The sequence below is a fragment of the Lepidochelys kempii genome, chromosome 9 (genome assembly GCF_965140285.1).
Source record: "Lepidochelys kempii isolate rLepKem1 chromosome 9, rLepKem1.hap1, whole genome shotgun sequence".
NCBI lineage: Eukaryota > Metazoa > Chordata > Testudines > Cheloniidae > Lepidochelys > Lepidochelys kempii.
The window spans coordinates 67,146,245-67,167,575 of record NC_136388.1 but is presented as its reverse complement, the minus strand read 5'-3'; the positions used below and the strand labels follow the sequence as shown (position 1 = coordinate 67,167,575).

General features: G+C 38.5%; 1 protein-coding gene across 8 annotated transcripts in view; it reads left to right on the top strand.

Annotated features, from left to right (window-relative positions):
* Positions 1–21,331, top strand: part of DIAPH2 (diaphanous related formin 2) — an 807,504-nt gene that overhangs the window by 178,282 nt on the left and 607,891 nt on the right. For all 8 annotated transcript variants that reach the window (XR_012160923.2, XM_073360856.2, XM_073360854.1 and 5 more), the window contains 6 exons: positions 2,446–2,564; positions 6,881–6,997; positions 11,660–11,778; positions 12,686–12,750; positions 15,734–15,838; positions 19,527–19,832. Coding sequence is in view for 7 of the 8 variants with exons in the window: in XM_073360856.2 (XP_073216957.1) it covers positions 2,446–2,564; positions 6,881–6,997; positions 11,660–11,778; positions 12,686–12,750; positions 15,734–15,838; positions 19,527–19,832 (831 nt within the window). In the remaining variant the exon portion in view is untranslated. The remainder of the gene's footprint in view (positions 1–2,445; positions 2,565–6,880; positions 6,998–11,659; positions 11,779–12,685; positions 12,751–15,733; positions 15,839–19,526; positions 19,833–21,331) is intronic.

Genomic DNA, 21,331 nt, shown 5'->3' with positions numbered 1-21,331 from the left:
TTGACCCCCTCAAAGAACTCTAATAGATTAGTAAGACGTGATCTCCCGTTACAGAAACCATGTTGACTTTTGTGCAACAATTTATGTTCTTCTATGTGTCTGACAATTTTATTCTTGACTATTGTTTAAACCCAATTTGCCCGGTACTGATGTTAGATTTACTGGTCTGTAATTGCCAGGATCACCTCTAGAGCCCTTCTTAAATATTCATGTTACATTAGCTGTCTTCCAGTCATTGGGTACAGTAGCTGATTTGAAGGACAGGATACAGACCAGATTTCAGAGTAACAGCCGTGTTAGTCTGTATTCGCAAAAAGAAAAGGAGGACTTGTGGCACCTTAGAGACTAACCAATTTATTAGAGCATGAGCTTTCGTGAGCTACAGCTCACTTCCTCAGATGCATATCGTGGAAACTGCAGCAGGCTTTATATATACACAGAGAATATGAAACAATACCTATTCCCACCCCACTGTCCTGCTGGTAATAGCTTATCTAAAGTGATTTCCAGCACAAATCCAGGTTTTCTCACCCTCCACCCCCCCACACAGCAGGAGAGTGAATTTATGTGGGGGGGTGGAGGGTGAGAAAACCTGGATTTGTGCTGGAAATCACTTTAGATAAGCTATTACCAGCAGGACAGTGGGGTGGGAATAGGTATTGTTTCATATTCTCTGTGTATATATAAAGCCTGCTGCAGTTTCCACGATATGCATCTGAGGAAGTGAGCTGTAGCTCACGAAAGCTCATGCTCTAATAAATTGGTTAGTCTCTAAGGTGCCACAAGTCCTCCTTTTCTTTTTGAGGATACAGACCATCATTAATAGTTCCGCAATTTCACATTGGAGTTCTTTTAGAACTCTTGGGTGAATGCCATCTGGTCCCAGTGGCTTGTTACTGTTAAGTTTCTCAATTAATTCCAAAACCACCTCTAGTGACACTTCAGTCTGTGACAATTTCTCAGATTTGTCACTTACAAAAGACAGCTCAGGTTTGGGAATCTCCCGATAGCATTGATAGCATTTCTGAGAATTCCAGAGATAATTGATAAATCATTATCATAGCAGTATATAATCATAAAAAATTCTTCATTGATTTGAAGAATTGTCTAGTATTTAGTTGAGATGTTAGACAAATAAAATTGTTTAACAATTGCAAATGTTATATCTTCAACAAATGAATTAAATATGTATATTCTGAGATTGGCTAGGTAGTAATAAAGAAAAGCCTGGATAACACTTTCTAAAGCATTTGAATGATTTAGGCTCCTAAGTCCTGTTTTAAAAAGTGATTTAGGCACTTCAACTTTTCTGTTTCATTGAAAGTCAGGAAGTGTGTAAATTACTCCCAAAGTGAGTTAGACTCCTAAGTCATTAAATCCTTTTGAAAATTGTACCTCAAATCTATAAGGGCTTAATTACAGAAGTTATTAGAGTGTTTTGAGAGGTTGGTTCTCATGGCCACAGTGAAATAGCTTAATCAAAGCCTTGAACTTCCTATATAATATCTGTGGAAGCAACAGAAGTATCATTATTCATCTCGGTCAGGTCTGTTTCATCTAACTATAGACTCCACATTGCTGACATTTTCCTTTTAGACTCCATGCCTAGTCCTCTTCACCATCTTTGAATATTCCCCACTTGTGATTATTGAATGGCTTTTGAAAACTGCAACTTGAATGGAGACATAGTAAAAGACAATCAAGGTGATATATTAATCTCAAAAATCTCTAGCGTGGCATGCTGTGAAAATGTTGAGTTAGGGAGAAAAAATGTTAAATATTTGTGGTGCATGTGCATTAATGTAATGTATAAAAAAAAATCAATGACTGAGGTTTTAGGTAGTAATTAAACATCAGTTTGAGGGGAAAACTATTGTATGGGCTTCAAGAAGTACCGTGCAGGAAATCAAGCTACATAGTTTGGGAAATGTAAAGCTTAAAACACACGCACAAAAAAAACCCCTTATTTTTTTTATTATACTTTTTTGGTAATCCTACAGCAATAATGTTGTGTACAAAAACAAAAATAAAATTAAAAGTTCCTGCCATACTTGGGACTGTTGTACTTGAATATATCAGTATGTTTTTCTCTATTAATGTTGTTTGTTCTTATCACTATTTGTCAAAGGGACATATACAATTGTCTTAACCACATGCTTTCTTCAGGTGTCATGTAATACTGTTTTCTTGCTTGAACTAGTGTGTTAAAAATGAAAGTATTAGCAATTAGTTTACTGTATTGATCTCCTGAAACCTGTAGGTAAAGAAAATCTCCTGTCTAAAACACACTGTGCTGTAACCTGTTTGTTTTAAAAAGAACCAAAAACCTAAGTTTAATCGGTCTTCTGGTCAGTTCTATCTTGTACTAATGTATTTACTGAAGGAAAAAATTCTGCTTAAAAAGGATGACAAACGTGGTTTTGAAATGTGCCTTTTGAAAACTAGGACCTAAAAGAGAAAGAAAATGAAGAACTTGATATTCAGTTGAAAGTGTTTGATGAAAACAAAGAAGAAGACTTAATTGAATTGTCACATCGTCTCAATGACATCAGAGCTGAAATGGAATATCCTTTTAAAAACTCACTACAGAGAATATACATAAAAATTAAAATAAATTAAATATGTAATAAAAGATTCTAGATTAAATTGATTGGTTGCCACAGTTAAATTATGGTCTCTTGGGTCTATATGTTTCAGGTAGTTTTATGTTCCGGTAGCTTTAATATGAAAAAGTGTTACATAAAGGTACCAATACACATAAATGCATGTTACCGTATATACTTGATTATAAGGTGGTTCATTTATAAGCCGAGACTCGCAAGATGGATAAGTAAAAATGGAAACTTTTTATGACCCATTCATAAGCCGACCCTGTAATTCAGGGGTCAGCAAACTTTGGCTCCTGGGCCATCAGTATAAGCCGCTGGTGGGCTGAGAGGGTTTGTTTACCTTGAGTGTCCGCAGGCACAGCAGTAAACCTAAGTAAACAAAGTGTCCCGGCGCGCCAGCTGCTTACCCTTACGGGCCAGTACAGCAACTGATGGGGAAATTCTTTTGTGGGGAGAAGCTGGGGGTCAAAGTAACCACCCCCTGTGACCACCCCCCACGTGACTCCACCCCTAGTCAGGGACCCCCACACTCATATCCCATCCTATCCCTTCCCACCTTATCTGAGGACAGTCAGGGGAGACTGTCTCTGGCTGGAGCTGCTCCAGCAGGCTTGGCAGCGTGGCCTCAGCCTGCTCCAGTGGGCCAGGCCGGGTGGCATGGCCGCAGCATGTTCCAGTGGGCTGGGCTGGGTGGCATGGCTGCAGCGTGCTCCGGCAGGCCAGTTGGCGCGGCTGCAGCCTGCCAACGCTGGAGCTGCAGCTGCTTTGGAGGCTGGGGGGAGAGCAGCGTGGCCAGAAGTGGAGAGACTCTGGCCCCACCTCTTCCCTTCTGGCTGTGCTGCTTCTCCTTGCTCCCTCTTTTGTGGGGAGGGACTGTGTCCCATCTCTCCCTCTCTATACCCGTTCATAAGTTGACCCCCTTCTCTGATGGTTCCCTTTTTTACTAAAAAAAAATTTGGCGTATGAACAAGTATATATGGTAGTTTACAAGTCATGAAGGGAAAGTAATCTTTCATGAAAAAGGACCTTTCATTAAACCAGTAATTTTGCTCTGTCAGGTAATGATTCTTATAAATTAAGAAAATATACAATTAGTTAAAAAATTATGCAATTCAGTTCATGAAGCCAAACGCTTAATTTTTTTGTGGTATTCAGGGGGTGTTTTGTGTAGACAATAGGCTGCTCTTTTATTAGATGATGAACTCATTTTTACAAATGCAAAATTCTTTAGTGTGTTTAACATGGTATGCACTCCTGAATGTCAGGCATGTCCTTTAACATTTACACACAGATCTTATCTAACTTTCACTGGTATAAAAGTTTGTGATATGTGGGGACATTCTTAACCTTACGTTCCAAAGTGCCAGCCGTATTCTTGCCCCTTTCTAGTTGATGCCAGTAAACTCATCACATGTGTATGTGGGTAAAGACTCTGGGTGTGATTTTCAACTGCCCTTGGGTAAATCAATTGACGGTATACCTACATAAAACTGGTGTGAAATCAGAAATAGGCATTTAGTTTGCAGCTTTATGGAAAATTTCAGTTTCATCTGGAATGAAAAAAGTTAACTCAAATAGGCATCTGATGAAGTGAGCTGTAGCTCACGAAAGCTTATGCTCTAATAAATTGGTTAGTCTCTAAGGTGCCACAAGTACTCCTTTTCTTTTTTCAAATACAGAAGTTCTTCTTTGAGTGCTTGTTCACATCCATTCCACAGTAGATGTGTGCGCGCTATGTGCATGAGTGTTGGTAACCTTTCCTCTTAGCGGCTCCCATCAGGCCGGTGGGCCTCCTGAGTGGCACCACTGTACTGTGCATATATACCCCTGCTGGCCCGATCCCCTCCAGTTTCTTCATACCGTCCGTGGCGGCTTTGTAACAACCTCTCTCTCGTAGAAGAGCAGTCCCTTAGCCTTTGGAGTAGCTGTTATCAGTTAGTTTCCATACAGATTGTGGACACTTAAGTCATTAGGTGCTTGGAGGCCTCCAGCACCTGTCCCGGGCCGCGGGGCAAGCCGCAGGCCCACGGCTTCAAGGCTTGTGCCATGTGCCCCAAACCTATGCCAGTTAGCGACCCCCACGACTCGTGTCTACGTTGCCAGGGGGACGGACATCAAACTGAAAGGTGTAGGATTTGCAAGCCATTTAAGCCAAGGATAAGGAAAGAAAGAGACTTTCGTCTAAAGCAACTGTTGATGGAGGCTGCATTGCAGCTGCTGGGCCCGGAGCGCCCGACGCTGGCTCAGGTTTCCTCGGTTCATAGTGCCCCGGAGCCATCGAGAGACCCAGCACTGGCTAAGCACTGTAAACTGTTGGCCCCAGAGCACCAGGCTAGGCCCCAGCACTGATCGCGTTCCCTGATGCGGCCCCCGGCGCAGCCTAAAGGAAGACGTGGTCGTTCCCCGCACAGGAGGCTGGTGCCTCCCAAGGCCCCGAGTGCTGACAAGAGTGAGAAGGCTGCGGTACCGGCGCTGACGCAGGCGATCCTGGCAGCACAAGCTCCCCCGAGCCCAGACCTAAGTGAGCTCCGTGTGGAGAATGGGCTCGGGGGCATAACAGATCACCCCTCTACGCCTGGCACCTTTGAGGCTGCGGAGGACCTCATTGAGCTGTCGGCTGCGAGCCCCCTCCCATATGGGGAGAACTGTCCGGTGCCCATGTCTCAGTTGCTGTCGAGGGGGTAAGCCGGCAATGGTGTGCTGCTCTAAGACACCGTCCCGGCATGGCTCCGGGAGTTGGTCCCGGTTGAGCTCCGACTCTGCAGACTCGCACTTGCCAGTGGCCCAGAAGGAGCTTGTGGCATCGGCAGCAGGTTGATGCGAGGAAGCACTAGAAAGGGCACACCGCTCTCAAGCACTGCCCAGAGACCGGCACCGGGAGGAGTTGAGACGGCCCTCGCTAGAGGTCTCCCGCAGACGGTCCAAGGAATGGTACCTGGTACCGGTCCCGCTCAGCTTGGAGCCACTCTTTCGAAGAACAACAGTTACGAGAAAGTAAGTAACCGTTTTTTACCAGCAATTCCTAGGCCTAACTATTGCCATGCCAAGCTGCTTCATACATAGTTCTAAAAATGAAGCTTGAACCCCAAAACGAATGTGACAAATATCTGAGCAAGTCCCCCCCCCCCCCCCCCCCCGCCTGCTCCATTCCTTCTCTAAGCATGGGAAATGGGATATTGGCTTACTTACCTTATTTACCATTGGAGATGCTGTCTGCTACAGAGACAGCCACATGCATCTGTATAACTCCAATATTCAGGCTAACAAAGCTGTGCACTGGATATCACTGTCCGGCCCTAAATAAGGGAAGTGCTCCCAGTTATTTCCCGATTCATGCCTATAGAAATTAACCCTTTCCAACATGTGCCACACGGGATTGGTATGGTGAACTGGCACCCCTTGCATTACTGTGGTGTTCTTTAGAATCTCAGCCCTTTTTTAAGCTGTTAAGATGGCAAAGAAAACTTCACAAATGTATAATGAGTGTAACCAATGCCAGGAGGACTACATGAGTCTGCAGAAAGCTGAGAAGAATGCCTTCAAGATGTGAACTGTCCCATTCATTTTAGTGGATATTAACTCAGTAACAGTTTCTTATCAGTTAAATCTTTCACGTTGTCATACCTGTACATTAACTGGTATTTTGTTTGTCAACTTTCAGGCCCACCATGAGATGAAAAGTTGATAGAAACAAATCTCTAGATTCCTTGGATATAATAATGAGTAGACAAAATAGGTATAGTATTTCCAAACAGACATGAAACATGTAATCAATATTTATAATATATATAATCTAATTTTGTTCCACTCTTAAATTAAAATGCCAAATTCATTTGTTGTATGAATTAATCACAGAACCTCAACTCTTAATGATTTTAAAATGTTTGCACCATTACTTATCTTGATTCATGTAAAAGTATAATGTGTTAATTGGTCGGAAAATGGAAAATACCTCAGGCCCTGGTCCTGTAACAAATAGTGCAGGTATATTGCTGAGCCTACATGAAGCTCATTGAGTTCATTTGGGCTGTATGTGGGCCCATCAGTCCCCATGAACACTGAGTTGAAGGATTAGAGCCTTATTTGGCAGATCTTCTGATGAGCGCAGTAAAATAATTTTGGTTAGTTGTAGCTGGAAAAAATAGAAATGTTTTAATGAGGGGGATTGTTTAGAAGGCAATAGAATTTAATTAGAACAATGCAAGTGTATTCCTTACAATATGAACATGTTCATTTCACTCATTTGGCATTTTCCTTAACAATCTTTGCACTGATATGAATGAAGTATACCATCTGCTGTATAACATGCTGAAGGACACAGCTTCTGAAAACTATTTCCTCTCAATATTGCAGCACTTACTACTGGTCAGGAATGATTATTACGTCCGGTAAGAGTCAGCTCTAGCTGTTCTTTTTGCTTTTAATATCAGGTGTCCAAGTTGTAGGGTAATGCAAGCTGAAATATTAACACAGTGGATCTCAAACATATGGTTATTTTATAATCTAGGGTGAACTGCTGAACACAAGTTGTCTTGGTGCACTTATTTAAAGGGAAGAGTTTCATTATAGTAGACAAAAGGATGGTTTTATTTTTGAGTTCCTTGTGGTTTTTCTTCTGTATCTCTTAACTCATTGAATTATTCCTCACTTTTCTACCTGCAGGGCAGAAAGGTTCTTGTCTTCAGAAAATCTACAATACCTTTTTGTTCATGTTTTTATTTCAAAACATCTCCATCCCCTTTCAACTGCATATTGTGTCCTTAGAGTGTAAGGTGTTATTACTTATATGTCAAGTGCCTAGCATAATACTGAATCAGGCAGGAGAATTGGTGTTTTCTTATTGTTAAATCATACAACTACAAATAAATGTCAGTTATTCCAGGTAACGGGGGCTTTTCTAGTTTGTAGAGAAAATACAGGGAATTAGTTGGAAGGGATGAGAAAGAGAAGTTATTGGAAGAGGTTTTTTTAATACTTCCCTCAACTATTTTTCTTTTGACTAGTGTGACAGCTCCATTTTGTTTTCTTTTTGCAATATTTCCTTCAGTTAGACTTGAGATGATTTTTCTGGTTCAACAAAATGGAGTGTGAACTTGAGGTGTAACATTTGTTGCTGATAAACAAGTTTAAATTTTTAAATACAGGGTTCGTCGGCATAGACAGATTACAGAAGTTAGACTAGAGAACTGTGTGTGCTCACAGTACAGTTCCTGAGAAATTAACATGTTGTAACTGATCAAATACTTGTACTATTGCTAATAAAGCCTGATAACCAATCACAGCCAAATGGTGATCCTTAAAAACTTATTAGTTTTACCATATATGATGATAGTGTCATAAATATAAAGGGAAGGGTAACCACCTTTCTGTAGACAGTGTTATAAAATCTCTCCTGGCCAGAGGCAAAATCCTTTCACCTGTAAAGGGTTAAAAAGCTAAGGTAACCCGCTGGCACCTGACCCAAAATGACCAATGAGGAGACAAGATACTTTCAAATCTGGAGTGGGAGTGGGGGGGGAGGCTTTTGTGTGTCTGTGATATACCTTTGCCGGGAACAGATCAAGTATGCAAGCCCTTCAACTCCTGTAAAGATAGTAAGTAATCTAGCTAGAAAATGCGTTAGGTTTTCTTTGTTTTGGCTTGTAAATTCTCTGTGCTGGAGGGAATGTGTGTTCCTGTTTTTGTGTCTTTTTTTGTAATTTAAGGTTTTGCCTAGAGATTTTGAATCTGATTACCCTGAAAAGTATTGACCATCCTGATTTTACAGAGGTGATTCTTTTACCTTTTCTTTAAATAAAATTCTTCTTCTAAGAACCTGATGGATTTTTAATTGTTCTTAAGATCCAAGGGTTTGAGTCTGTGTTCACCTGTACCAATTGGTGAGGATATTATCAAGCCTTCCCCAGGAGAGCGGGTGTAGGGCTTGGGGGAATATTTTTGGGGAATAGGACTCCAAGTGGTCCTTTCCCTGTCCTTTGTCGAAATCACTTGGTAGTGGCAGCATACTGTTCACGGACAAGACAAAGTTTGTACCTTGGGGAAGTTTTTAACCTAAGCTGGTGAAAATAAGCTTAGAGGGTCTTTCATGCGGGTCTCCACATCTGTACCCTAGAGTTCAGAGTGGGGAGGGAACCCTGGCAGTTAGTAATCTGCATTTTCAAAATTATGAACCCGTTTCCAGTTGCTCATAAATTTTGCAAAACTTCCACTGTTCAAGCTGAAATTTTCCCTGCTGGCATTTTGTCATTAACTGACTTTTCATGTAAGTTTTCCAGCAAAACTATTTAGCTGCTTCTGGGAATCAAGGTTAGGGGAAAAAAATCGGTTGTTTTGGCAACCAGTATTAAAACCAACCAAACTCAAAGAAACATTGTTCCTTTTGGAAGCTCTAATGTGTTTTTGATTTGGAAGAGAGTTGTGGCCCTTGGGACAGGAACAGACTTTTTGCTGTCCCCATGAAAATCCTTTTAGAATAGGCCAAGTTATCAGACTCTGGAAGTAGCCACTTGCACGTGCTCCATCGATTTTGGTTGGAGGCTTGCTGTTAAAATCTCTAACATTCCATCTTCGCTGAGTGTGCTCCAATCCTAGGGAGTTTCTACATGCCAGCTAGAGTGATCATGCTCCCAAGCCTGCTCAGCTTCCTATTTGGAGGGCACAGAGCAAGACCTCAAGACAGAGGACATAGAGTGAAAGCAGCAATGCTGTTTCCTTTAGATTTGAGGAAGGTGTACCTGGCTGGGATCCAGAAGGATACCTTCCACTGACTGGTGTCAATGATTGTGTTCACTTCAGAAGCCCCTATTTTTGAGCAAGACCTCATATCCCCTTAACTAGGCAGCAGACACATATATTCCCCCTATTTAAAGATAGGTTGACTTAAAGGTTGCATACAGTCACATCTGGTGGAGCTGCAATAGAACTTGGTCTACAATATGACTGTCCCAGGTCTAATCCTTCTAGCCACACTGCCTTGCAGGTGGAATTTACCAAACATGTATGCGTAGCTATGCTAAAGTTGTATAGTTACGTAGGTCTAACTACTGAACCTGAACCTGGGTTCAGAATCTGCTCATGACCTACAAAGAGTTACATATGGTTCCACAAGGTGTTTTCAGTACTGGGAAATTATACAGAAAAAAACCTGTTGAAAGAACCAAAGCATTAAAGTCCATCACTCAAATTAGAAAATAACAGAATTAAGATCGCTGCTTTAATCTTAATTTGACCTTCTTGTGCATATGCATTAGTCTTGAATTACATTATGAAGTGGTTTTTTTTCCTCAGCTGGGCTGAGAAAGTTCTATTTCATTGTAATCCTACTAATAATTTACATGAAATTCAAATTATTCAAGGACTGTCAGTCTGAAATAATTACAGTAATTTGCCTCTAAAATGCCCTAAATTTTAGACAGTAGTTTGATGGCAGTAGTTTAATGTACAGAGTATAACTAATATGAACTTAAGGTCATAGGACACTTGAAATTCAAATCAGTTTTTATTTGTGTGAGTAGTATTGGGGGGCATGACCATGTTTCAGATAATCGAGATTAGGTAACTGAGGTTGTACTGTATCTGGAAGAACTGTAACAACACTTAAGTAGTGAAGGGCTGACCATCTTAGAAATGTTAGTGTAATGGGCATGTGTTACATTGGTTCTATTAGGTCCATTAGTATGGCTATTAAGTTTAATTTAAAATGGTGTTTTTAAACATATGGCTCATAAATACATGGTTACAAGAAAAAAAGAAATTAAAAGCTAATAATTGAAACATAATGGGAGAGTTAAGAAGTAAGTCTGTCCTCCAAATAGAATTTAGAAAATCCACCAGTAAAGTAGTAGTACACTCCTGCATATAGTGTATGGATGAGGGAAGAGAAGTGAAACACTGCAAATCTCCACATTCAGCTGGTGTCATATTGAAACAACTCACACTTATTCGCGTAAGGAAATAAGACATGTACACAATGAGAGTTGAGAACATAAGAATGTACATACAGGGTCAGACCAAAGGTTCCTCTAGCCCAGTATCCTGTCTCCCGACTGTGGCCAATGCCAGGTGCTTCAGAGTAGCTGTAGTCTGGTCAGTTGTTTTGGTTGCCTAAACATGGATCTTGGGAGCGAAACTCCATTTTTTAAAATCTTGTCTAAACTTATATTAAAAAATAATTTTAAGAAATAAAAGCGCTTTGGTCAGAAATCACATATAATCAGTTTTCTTGGATTCAGAAATACAAGTTCTAAAAAGGTAATGTCCAAACATAAACCTTGAAAATCTTTTCAAATTTAACTTCTCTTTTGAACTTATATTTTTGTCTGTCTGAAAAAATGTGTTCTTGTACAGCTGCAACAGATTGAGTCAGTATATAGTTCCATCCTTCATTTGGAGTTACTTAAACAGTGTGTGGATTTCAAATAATTTGTTTGTTTTTTAGCTCCTTAACGTGACATCATATCTTAAGCTTCTTTAAGGAATTAAAGTAGTTTAAAAATTAACCCCATAAAATTCCATAATACCCAATCTTTTTCATATTTGGTAGCTGTCATCATTTTTAGATTTGTATTTAGAAACGTTAAAAATAAGAATTAGTTGTGTGTGTGGGTGTAGTGCTCTTTGTTGCCAATTAATGACCAAAAGTGGTAATGAAGCAGGTGGGGAGGACAAAATAGGGTAAGTATCATTTTATTTTCCAAAGTGTGAAGAAAGTGAGATACCAAGTGCAAAACAAGAATCTGAACAGAGACCCAGGAGACAGAAGTGAAACGAGTACATGGACTATGTGAACTGCCATGCTCTGTTTAAAATAATACTTCATTTTCAGAGACCAAACTTTGGCTTTTTATTTCATACATCTCTTTATGAGAATGACCGTAACAATTGAATAGACAATGTTTAAACAAGGCCTTTTATTTTCAGTCTTTTCTTCTGTTGAATTTATAATTCAGGTATTAGACGTTATAATTAACCTTTTTTTCTCTGTTCCATAAATTATATGCATGGTTTCCATTATATTAAAACTACATTGATGTGTATTCTTCTATCATCAGAACTCAGTATTACAAGATAATTGAAGAATGCATTTCACAGATAGTACTGCACTGCTGTGGTATGGACCCGGATTTTAAATGTAGAGGAAGATTGGATGTAGATTTTACCCACCTTATTGGTATGTAAACCTGAAGTAACTTGTCTCCTTCGGTTTCTTTGTATTTTAGAAAAATGAATATTTTTATAGGTAAGTGTTCTCTTCAGACTCCTAAAACAGAACTCTGTAACTTTTAATATGCGGTTTTGGGAATGAACTCAAATTTTCTAGAAGTTGAGAGCTCCACTGTATAGCTTGTAATCATATTCTTCTAGAACAGCAAAATATTTTACAATGAAAGTATATTGCATAGACTGTTCAAGCAGATATGCCTGGAAAGTTAGACTATGTTTTATTGAGAACAATGGTCAAAGCGCCACCTAGATTATAATTAGGACTGGTTGGAAAACAAAATCTGTTTCGTGAAAATTATTGAGGTTTTGGCATTTGTTTTCATTCTGCATCAGTAAGAAACCAAGATGTTTCAACAGTTTTCACAAAAAAAAAAAAAGAAAAAACAAACAAAGCATGAGGGGGATAGAGACCACTCCAGAATAGCTGCTAGACCAGTTATTAGGACACTCACCTCAAGCCTAACTCCAGAAGGGGATGGCTGTACTAATGTTGAAAACTTGATTAAAGGGGAGAATTTCCATATTGATTCCATATTGATTTACATTTTATCAGAATGTTACAACTTAAGTAATTTTTGGAAAGTAAATGCACTTTTCTGAGCAATAGGTAAAACATTTAGAATTAACATAATATTTCTAAGAAATTGTATAGCTGTGCATCTATTCAAGAGACATAGTGAAAGGAGGAAGGGTTCAAGAAAGATTTAGTCCTCTGGAAGACTAAAAATGCTGAGGTGAAACTGTGGAATTTGGTTCTGTAGCAATTCATTGCACTTTGAAAATATGTGTATTTGTTTATTACTTAGTAGCACTTATTGTCTTAACCAATTTTGTCTTGGTAATTGTCCTTTTAGATGCATGTGTGAACAAAGCAAAAGTAGAAGAAAGTGAACAAAAAGCAGCAGAATTTTCCAAAAAGGTAAGATCATAAATCATTATCATTTAAGTTATAGACAACTGGAAATCTCTGATTAAAACATGCATCAAAAATCTTTTCCCACCTTTCGGCTGAGGTAGAGAAACTGATTTGCTGTTGTGATCAATATTTGGCAGCATTACTACATAATTTGTATCCTTATTGCAGAAGTGACTTGATATATCAAGTCTACTGTTCTTAGCTGCTAGTGTACATTAGCTTAAGACAATGATAGGAAAAAAAAATCTTGTATTCTAGAGCTTATCCTATACTTGTTTTTTCTTGGGAGTGTTGTCAAGTATATTATCTGTGTATACAGAAAGAATAGAGATGGGTAATTGAGTTATTCAGCATGTGTTGTTTATTTCAAATATGTAATATATACTATACTTGGATATAAGTAGTTTGCTTTATTTTCTTCTGCTCTCACTTGTTTAATGTACTAGAAGGTTCCTTGGAGTTTTGAGAGGTGTTTAAGTGGATATACTAATTTTAGTCTTCAGTTAGTTCCCTTGGTATAAAGGAAATGATGGAACTTTCAATCTTATTTCTCATGAAAGTTAGACTGTGATTAGCTGAAGCTGTTTTCTCTCTTTTCCCTTCCCTTAGTCTTTCTGGATTAAATACAATGATGTTCTTTCTGGAGAATGAACTTCTCAGATGAACATGAGTTGCGCTAAATTCAGAGAATTTTTTCAGGTTTTCCTGTAGTTAACTCTCTTTAGAATACAAAAAGAGTCTAGCGATTAATTCGTTGCTCTCTCTTAAGGCTGTGTTTAGATACATATCTTTCTACTTTAGCAAGGTAAAGTTAAATCAGTTTCAGGAGGAAACCGACTACAACTTAGTATCCTTTACTGTTATTGACTGTGTGGGTGGTCAGTACGTATGTTTATAATGGCAACAAAATGCCTACATTCCTTCAGTAGTAATAAACAGCCAGGAGAGCACTCCAGTTCAGTCCTAAAAGTAATCTTACACTGTTATCTCAGAACAAGTATTTCTTAAATGTTAATCTTTGTGATTTAATATATTTCTAAAGATGTTAATTAAGTTATAAAAAAAACCCTAATATAAATGATTTTGTCCTTCTTTTCATTATTAGGAGTAGATTATCAGGCCATAAAATTATTTCCATGTGAAGCATTTCACTAGGGTTGGTTGGTTGTCTTTAGAACATTTAGTAGTCCTTTTAGTAATTTTGCTTTCTCAGAGTTGGTACCAATGTCTTTTTTTGTTTTGCCACATGACATTCCACTTTCAGAATATCCTTTGAGTAACTGAGAAGCTGCTTCACTTACATCAAACACTGATAACAAACGCATTATGATTGCTCGATAAAGTTTCCAGCCATCATGTCTTTCTGGGTCCTGTGAGAAAATACTGAGTGCTGGACATAAAATAGACCAAAGCAACGTTGATAGATGGACCTGGCCTCAGAATCCTCCTAATTTGAAATGCAACATATTCTGGAATGTATTGGACACATGAACTTAAAACTGAAGCAGAGTCTTGTGTCTTCCCATTCACTTGTCAGTGCTCTTAATATTACTTAAATACTGAGTTAAACACAGCACTATTGGTGTTGGAATCCTCAAAGTAACAAATGATTTGGATGCTTTTCTGTGCACAGCATTTCTTTACTACTATTTGAGAGTCGTAGAATGTTTTCCTCAGCTATGTCTTTCCATCCATCTTCTTGAAGGAGAAAGCTTTACAGAATTGCTCCTAAGGAATTTTGATAATCATTTAAAAAAGTTTGCTAAAGGAAGCCAAAATAAAAACTTCTATTAGAGTAGAAATAGTTTCAGTACCAAATTTAGAAAATGGTAATATTTCAGACTGGGCTTTACATACATCCTGGCATGTCAGGGCCAAAAATCATGTCTACCTGGAACATGACCCGTATTAAATTTTGGGGGAAACATTACATCATGAACTGCAGACCTGTATCTTCACTATATATTAACTGTATGTTCAGCAAGAGTGTGCCAATGCTTGGACATCGTTGCAAATCTGTAAAGTGGCCTCATCTGTCAGATTAGACACGGAAGAATTTATTGAAGATCTCCATTTCTTTTTTCTCTATATTCAGATGTCCTCAAAATCTCCTGGGATGTAGGTCTGTCTTTATTTATCTTGAGAACCCAACTCTTCTAACATATATGCAGCTCTACACCATTTACTTCTGTCAGTGAGTTTTAAGTTTCGTAACTATAAAAGTATAGGACTGCAAGTCACTCCTTTTAAACTATGTCATCTGCAGCAGTGATTGCAGTTCGAAGCAATATTGTTAATCGTCAACAGTGAGAGACTATACTTATCTTCAGATATATTCCTTTAATTCTAACCTATAACGTGTTTTGTTTCTGCTGTGGGGCAAATTAAAGTGATCATCCAAGTGCACGTTGTAGTAACTTAATATTTGCATTCACACAAAATATGGTCATAGATTCTAGGAGCATTACGTTGTGTATGTGAGAACAAAAGCTTATTCCAATCACAGATTGCTTTTTTAAAAAAAAAGAAAAACAAAAACTTCTTGGAATGTAAAAGTCCCCCTTAGAATTGTTACACCCGTTCATAAGCAGGATTCGTTACCCATAGGCCATATTTAATATGATTTGTAATGACATTCCAGAATACTCAAGCTACTTTTAATATTTCAGCTTCATGTCATTTCCGAGGAAATCAGTGTGTTCAAAAGATGTTAAAAAGGTTACAACTTGGAAAGTGCTGGGGAAAAAAAGCTTTTCTGAAGTTTACAATGGCAATTTGTTGTGTAGCTGGATCTATACACATTGTTGTGAATTCTTAGTGACCAGAAGAATTGTGTTTTCTGTAGTTTTCCAATCGGTTATGCAATATAATGAGCCACAAATGCTTCTGTTGCTCTACTCACACTATTGTTTAAAGCCTTTCTGAAATTACAGTATTTAGTGTGAGCATAGATGGATGAATGAGTTTATGATGGTAATCATTGCAGTTTGATGAAGAATTCACAGCTCGACAGGAGGCACAGGCTGAACTTCAGAAACGAGAGGAGAAAATCAAAGAGCTTGAAACAGAAATCCAGCAGCTACGAACCCAGGTAATGAAATGAGATATAGACTGTCATGTCACAGGGAGTTCCACAGTAGAAAATTATAATTAGAATGAAAGAGAAATTACCACCAAGAGAATTGTCTGGTGACAATTTGAAAATTTCTTTTAAATAATTCGGATTGATTTTAAAAGTAGAGTACACAGTGTGTTACTTGACAAATGTGTATGAGTTGGTTCTACAAGAGCATGCAGGATAGAGTCAGACTTTAAGGCCAGGAGGGACTGTTGTGCTCATGTAGTCTGACCCCCTGCACATTGCAGACCATGGAACCTCACCCACCAACTCCTGTAATAGACCCACAACCTCCGACTGAGTTACTGAAGTCCTCAAATCAAGATTTAAAGATTTCAAGTTACAGAGAATCCACCATTTACACTTGCAGGTGACCCTGTGCTCAATGCTCTAGAGGAAAGCAAAAAAAGCCCCAGGGTTTCTGCCAATCTGACCCAGGGGAAAATTTCTTCCTGACCCCAAATATGGCAATCAGATGGTCTCTGAGCATGTTGGCAAGATTAATGGAAATAATGTATTTTCTCAAATGTAAGTGTACGACAAGCCTGTCATAGCTGGTTTGCTTATTGAGGCTAAAATGTCATTAGGTTTTGAGAAATTTGAACTCATGACAATTTTTTTCTTCCAATTATATCCAAAAAATTCACTAATTTAAATTTTAATATAAACTTTAATATGTATTTTACAGAAGTTCCTACCATGGTTCTGAAATCTCACATTTCATGGTTGTCAAATGTATGAATAATCTATGATAAAACTATTTTGTGAATGCTAAAATGTAGATTCTAGCTGAGATTTCCTCACCCCCGTGAGTGAATAAGCGCACTTTTCCATGGGACATTATATCAAGCAGACCTTCCTGTTGGATCACAAAATTAAAACAAAAAACAGATGTACGCAAACTAATCATGGTGGGTGATTGATCGGTTTATATTTCAATATATTTTATTTATTTTTAACTTTGATTTTGGTTTGTTTACTTATTTAATGACACAAAGTTAAATTTACATTCTACATGCATTTTGTTTGGTGGTTGTGCTCTGTCAGATTGCAAATGCATGTTGACTTGGATTTCCATGTTTGGTTCCTTCTAGGTGTAGTATTAAGTATATTCTTTGTGGATTCCCTGTACTTAATCAGCCTTAAATGACAACTTGAAGGTGCTTCTTGTTTGAGATTGTAAACTCACTGTGGTATAAAACTAAATTCATAGTGACTCATTGAGATATGAATAACTCTTACTTTAATTTAACTGTATATCATCTCTGGGATTAGATGCGGTCCGACTAATTGGGACAACATTTTTTAGGTAAAATTAATGCTGTTAGTCTGTACTAATATTCTGCTATACAGTAACTTGAGGTTTTCACTGTCAATATATTTTGTATGTCATAAAGATAACATTTTTACCGCTTGCTGGATGTTAGTTTATATTTAGTTATTATTTGGATTAATTCCTTTTATTTACTAAACAGATGATTGATTCATTTAAACTTAATTTACCTAGTCTTGGTTCTGCAGAAATGTTATGGATCCATTTCTGTACACCAAAGGCATGTTTTATACATCGGAACATGCTTTTCCATTTGTAAGTTTAGAGTGGAATGTTGGAAAGCAGAATGTAATTACCCAAATTGAATTTGGACAACATAATTGCTTGAACATCTCTTCCTTTGCACAAGTGTCATGGGACCTTTAATCACAGAAAGTGGTCAAAATCTCTGTGCTAAGTTTCTTCTGAAAGAAAATACTTATTACAATATATTCATACACAGCACATATATCTTCTTGTCAGAATTAAAGTATACATACTTTTATTCTTGTATCAGTATGTGTCATAACTTGATTTATTATGTTCATGGAACCATAAAAGTAGTATATTTGCGATAAGTCAAGTTACAGAGAGGATTTCATGCTAAAGCACAGTATTACACAGATTTCATTCATCGGCCGTAGACCTTCCTCACAAATTGCCACATCAAATCTTGATTAAAGCAAATGATTTACTATACAGATAAGGGTCTCACTCAGGTGCTGATAATCCAGAGTACATTTTTTCTATCATTTCAATTTATTGCATGTATACATGGCTTTCCGAATATTGACATATTAGACTTTAGGTTTCAGGAGAATCAACTATGATCATCAGAAATGTTTTATGCAGTGCTTAAAAACCAGAGGACAAGATAAAACTTTGCTTGCACCTTGACACATGCTAGATCAGATGAAAACATTACATTACTGATAACTTACGGATCAGAGTTTTAGTATAGAACCACTTCCTGGATTACTAGCATTTTAAAAATATCTGAGTGGATACTCTAATCACTTGCAGATGTTTAGACTGTTAAAATACTTGACATCTCACTAGAGAGTGTAAACTCAGCAAGATAACCCACGGTTGCTTGCGTTAAAGAAGGGGAAATATGTCTGAATTGAAATCTCACCACTTTGTGTTATCTTCTTAACCCTGGGATGGGGGCAAGTGCTTTCCACACGACTGGTTTGAGCGTTGGTGACACTTACGATTCTTCAGCTTCTTGTTGCCTTGAGTGCTGGGGATGGACTAGATAACCTCTCAAGATCCCTTCCAGTTCTATGATTCTATGAACTCTTCTGACCGCATTCAGTTTATATACCCTAGTTTCAGGGCTTGCAGGAGAGGGCCACCCTTTTATTCCTACTGGACACAGGTCAAATGAGTGTTTAGTTTTTATCTTTGTTTCTTGCTACTTCCATTGGTATCCAGTGGATGATGATGGCATATAACAAGTTTCTTCAATAGTTTTGTTATTGAAGTTTGATTCATTTCAAGGACTGCATTTCATTATTTGCCACTGTTTGTCAGTTGGGATCCCCTCCTTTTAAACAATTTCTCTTAATATCCCAAAGTTTATACCCACTATGAAAAAGTTGGGGAATAGTGGTCTGTTTGTAACCATGTGTTTCTGAATTCTAAGTCTGACACTCCTACTGACTTGCTATCTGATCCTGGACAAATGCAAAATTGGAGAAAAAAAATGCCTAAGAGAAGTGTTGGATTAAGAGGCACATTTTAAATGGGAATGTGGTGCCTGAGTTTCTTTGTCTTTGAAAATCTCCCTTTACCTGGTTAGTGTTAGTAAGTATTAATGTTGATTTTTACTAATTTGGCATCCTAGAATGCCTGGTTTCTCTGATTTAGAAGGGAAATATTTATGTAATCACGATGATCGTGAAGATGCTAAAATACTCATTTAAATGTTAGCTACAAGGACTGTTTCACTACAAGCAAGCTGTAGTGGTGTAATATGCAGCAACTGTTTATTTAGTTAGCTAACCTAGCATTTTTATTGATATAGCAGAAGCCAATTAATGTCATTATTTGCCAGTGATTCATGTAAAACCCTGCTAAGTGTAGGGAGAAAATAAGGTGATCTTAGACACCAGTAGGGTTGGGAAATGTTTATACTTTAAAGTACAAACTGTAAAAATTACTTGTCCTAAATACGGTAGGTTTTAAAAACATTTTTTTCTGAGTACTTGTAGATATCTGAGAAATGCTGTGTTTATTGAAGTAGAGAGAGAGATGGCATAGAAATAGCCTGGTCAGTTAGTTAGTTATCAAAGCTTTTTTGCAAAATAAAAAAAAAAAAGTAACTTCATCCTGCTTAAATTTCAGAGTCCATTACTTCCAACTGGTCAGCCTACATCAGGGGCTCCTCCTCTACCGCCGCCGCCACCACCACCGCCACCTCCCTTACCTGGTGGAATCCCACCTCCCCCTCCCCCTCCCCCTCCTCCTCCTCCTCCTTTGCCTGGAGGAAGTGTACCTCCACCACCGCCTCTGTTTGGTGGCCCTCCACTACCACCGCCTCTCGGGGGCATACCTCCTCCTCCAGGAGCTCCAGCATCCCTGCCTTATGGAATGAAGGAGAAGAAAAAGTATAAACTTGAGGTCTCTATGAAGAGAATCAACTGGTCAAAGGTACCTAAGTATTTTTCTCCTTATTGGGGGGAAAAAAAGGTCTGTGAGAAAAAAGAGGGTGAAATTTGTGGAGACAATACAAAACCCCCCCCACCAACAACAAACCCTCTGAGAATTCTATCTGTTCATGCTGTGACCAGGGGTTAGAACAAGGCTGTCTGTGGGAGGCATGGTTTGGGGATGATGCAGTTTTGGGCAAGTGGAGTGTAGCTCCAGCACATTGCGGATTAATTCTCCCCTTCTCCAGATGATAGTGTAAATACTTGGTTGCTTTGGCTGTGTGCTGTTTTCCAGGGTTTGTCTTTCAATAATCTGACAGTATAAGTAGCTTTAAATCTTCATCTATTCATCTTTTTAAAAAGTTTGCTTGGGATTTTTTTTCTTTTTTTGAAATTTAGAAGAAACAACCTTCAATATTTAATATTAGAAGAAACAGCCTTTAATATTTTTTGTGTCAATGATGTATACAAGCTTATATTATCATTATTTTCTTTCTCAAGGACAGGATTTTTAAACAATCTCACTTCAGGGAATATGTCATGGGGTGTAGCTGCCCTGTACTGGCATGCTGTCTTTCCATCCGCCCCGTTGGTTGAGTGTGGTGTGGCTGGCCTTCCCTACATCAGTTTCCCTTCCTGAGGTTGCTCTCCTCAGTTTTCCAGACACCAGCCTGTCCTGGCACTGTGGCTTAGTCCTCTGGTCAGGTTCTAAACCTCTTTCGGGATAGCAAAACTACAAGTAAAATGTCCCAAACAAAGAAAAAGGTTCTTCTGCTCTTCAAGGCTTCTGTTCAGCCTGTCCTTTGGGCCCTATTCCGAGCCCCTTACTGAGCTACTTTGAGAGTCCTCTCTCCTGCTCTGATACAGCACACTTGGCCCTCAGGCTTGTTCCGCTGGCTTATCATTCTCAGACCCTTGCTGGATCTGTGCTTTGTCTTTCCCTGTTTTGGTACAGAGCCATTTCTGGGCTTTCCACAGGAGCCTGTTCAGTCCTTATGGATTCCTGATCCAGATGGATCTCATTCAGTCCTTTTGTGAGGTCCAGATGTCCATTAATCTATCACCTTACCCTCCTTAGTCCTGCTACTTCAGGTTGGGAAGCAGCTAACTAATTAAGATACAGATGTGACTGGCCCCATCTCTCTTAAAGGGGTGAGTCACCCTGTGATAGTATAATTTTAAAATCAACTTCTAGTCATTTAAGTGGAAACTTCATGAATGCTCTGTGCTTTTATTATGCGCTGTTAAGGTATGTGTTGTGAAAGCAAATTAACAGAGTTGTATTCTATTTTTAGGTTGCTTATGTGTTTGTGCCACCTGTTGTGAATGTGGTGGAATACTTGGATAAAAATTGATTTTCATAACTTTTTATTGTGTTACCTGTGGCTTGTTGCACAGAACACCCTTTAACAACACTTATCCCATATCTGTCATGGTGAAACATAAACCATTTCTCTAAAAAAGTCATTTACCTTACTTCTGTCAGTTGCAAAGTCTATC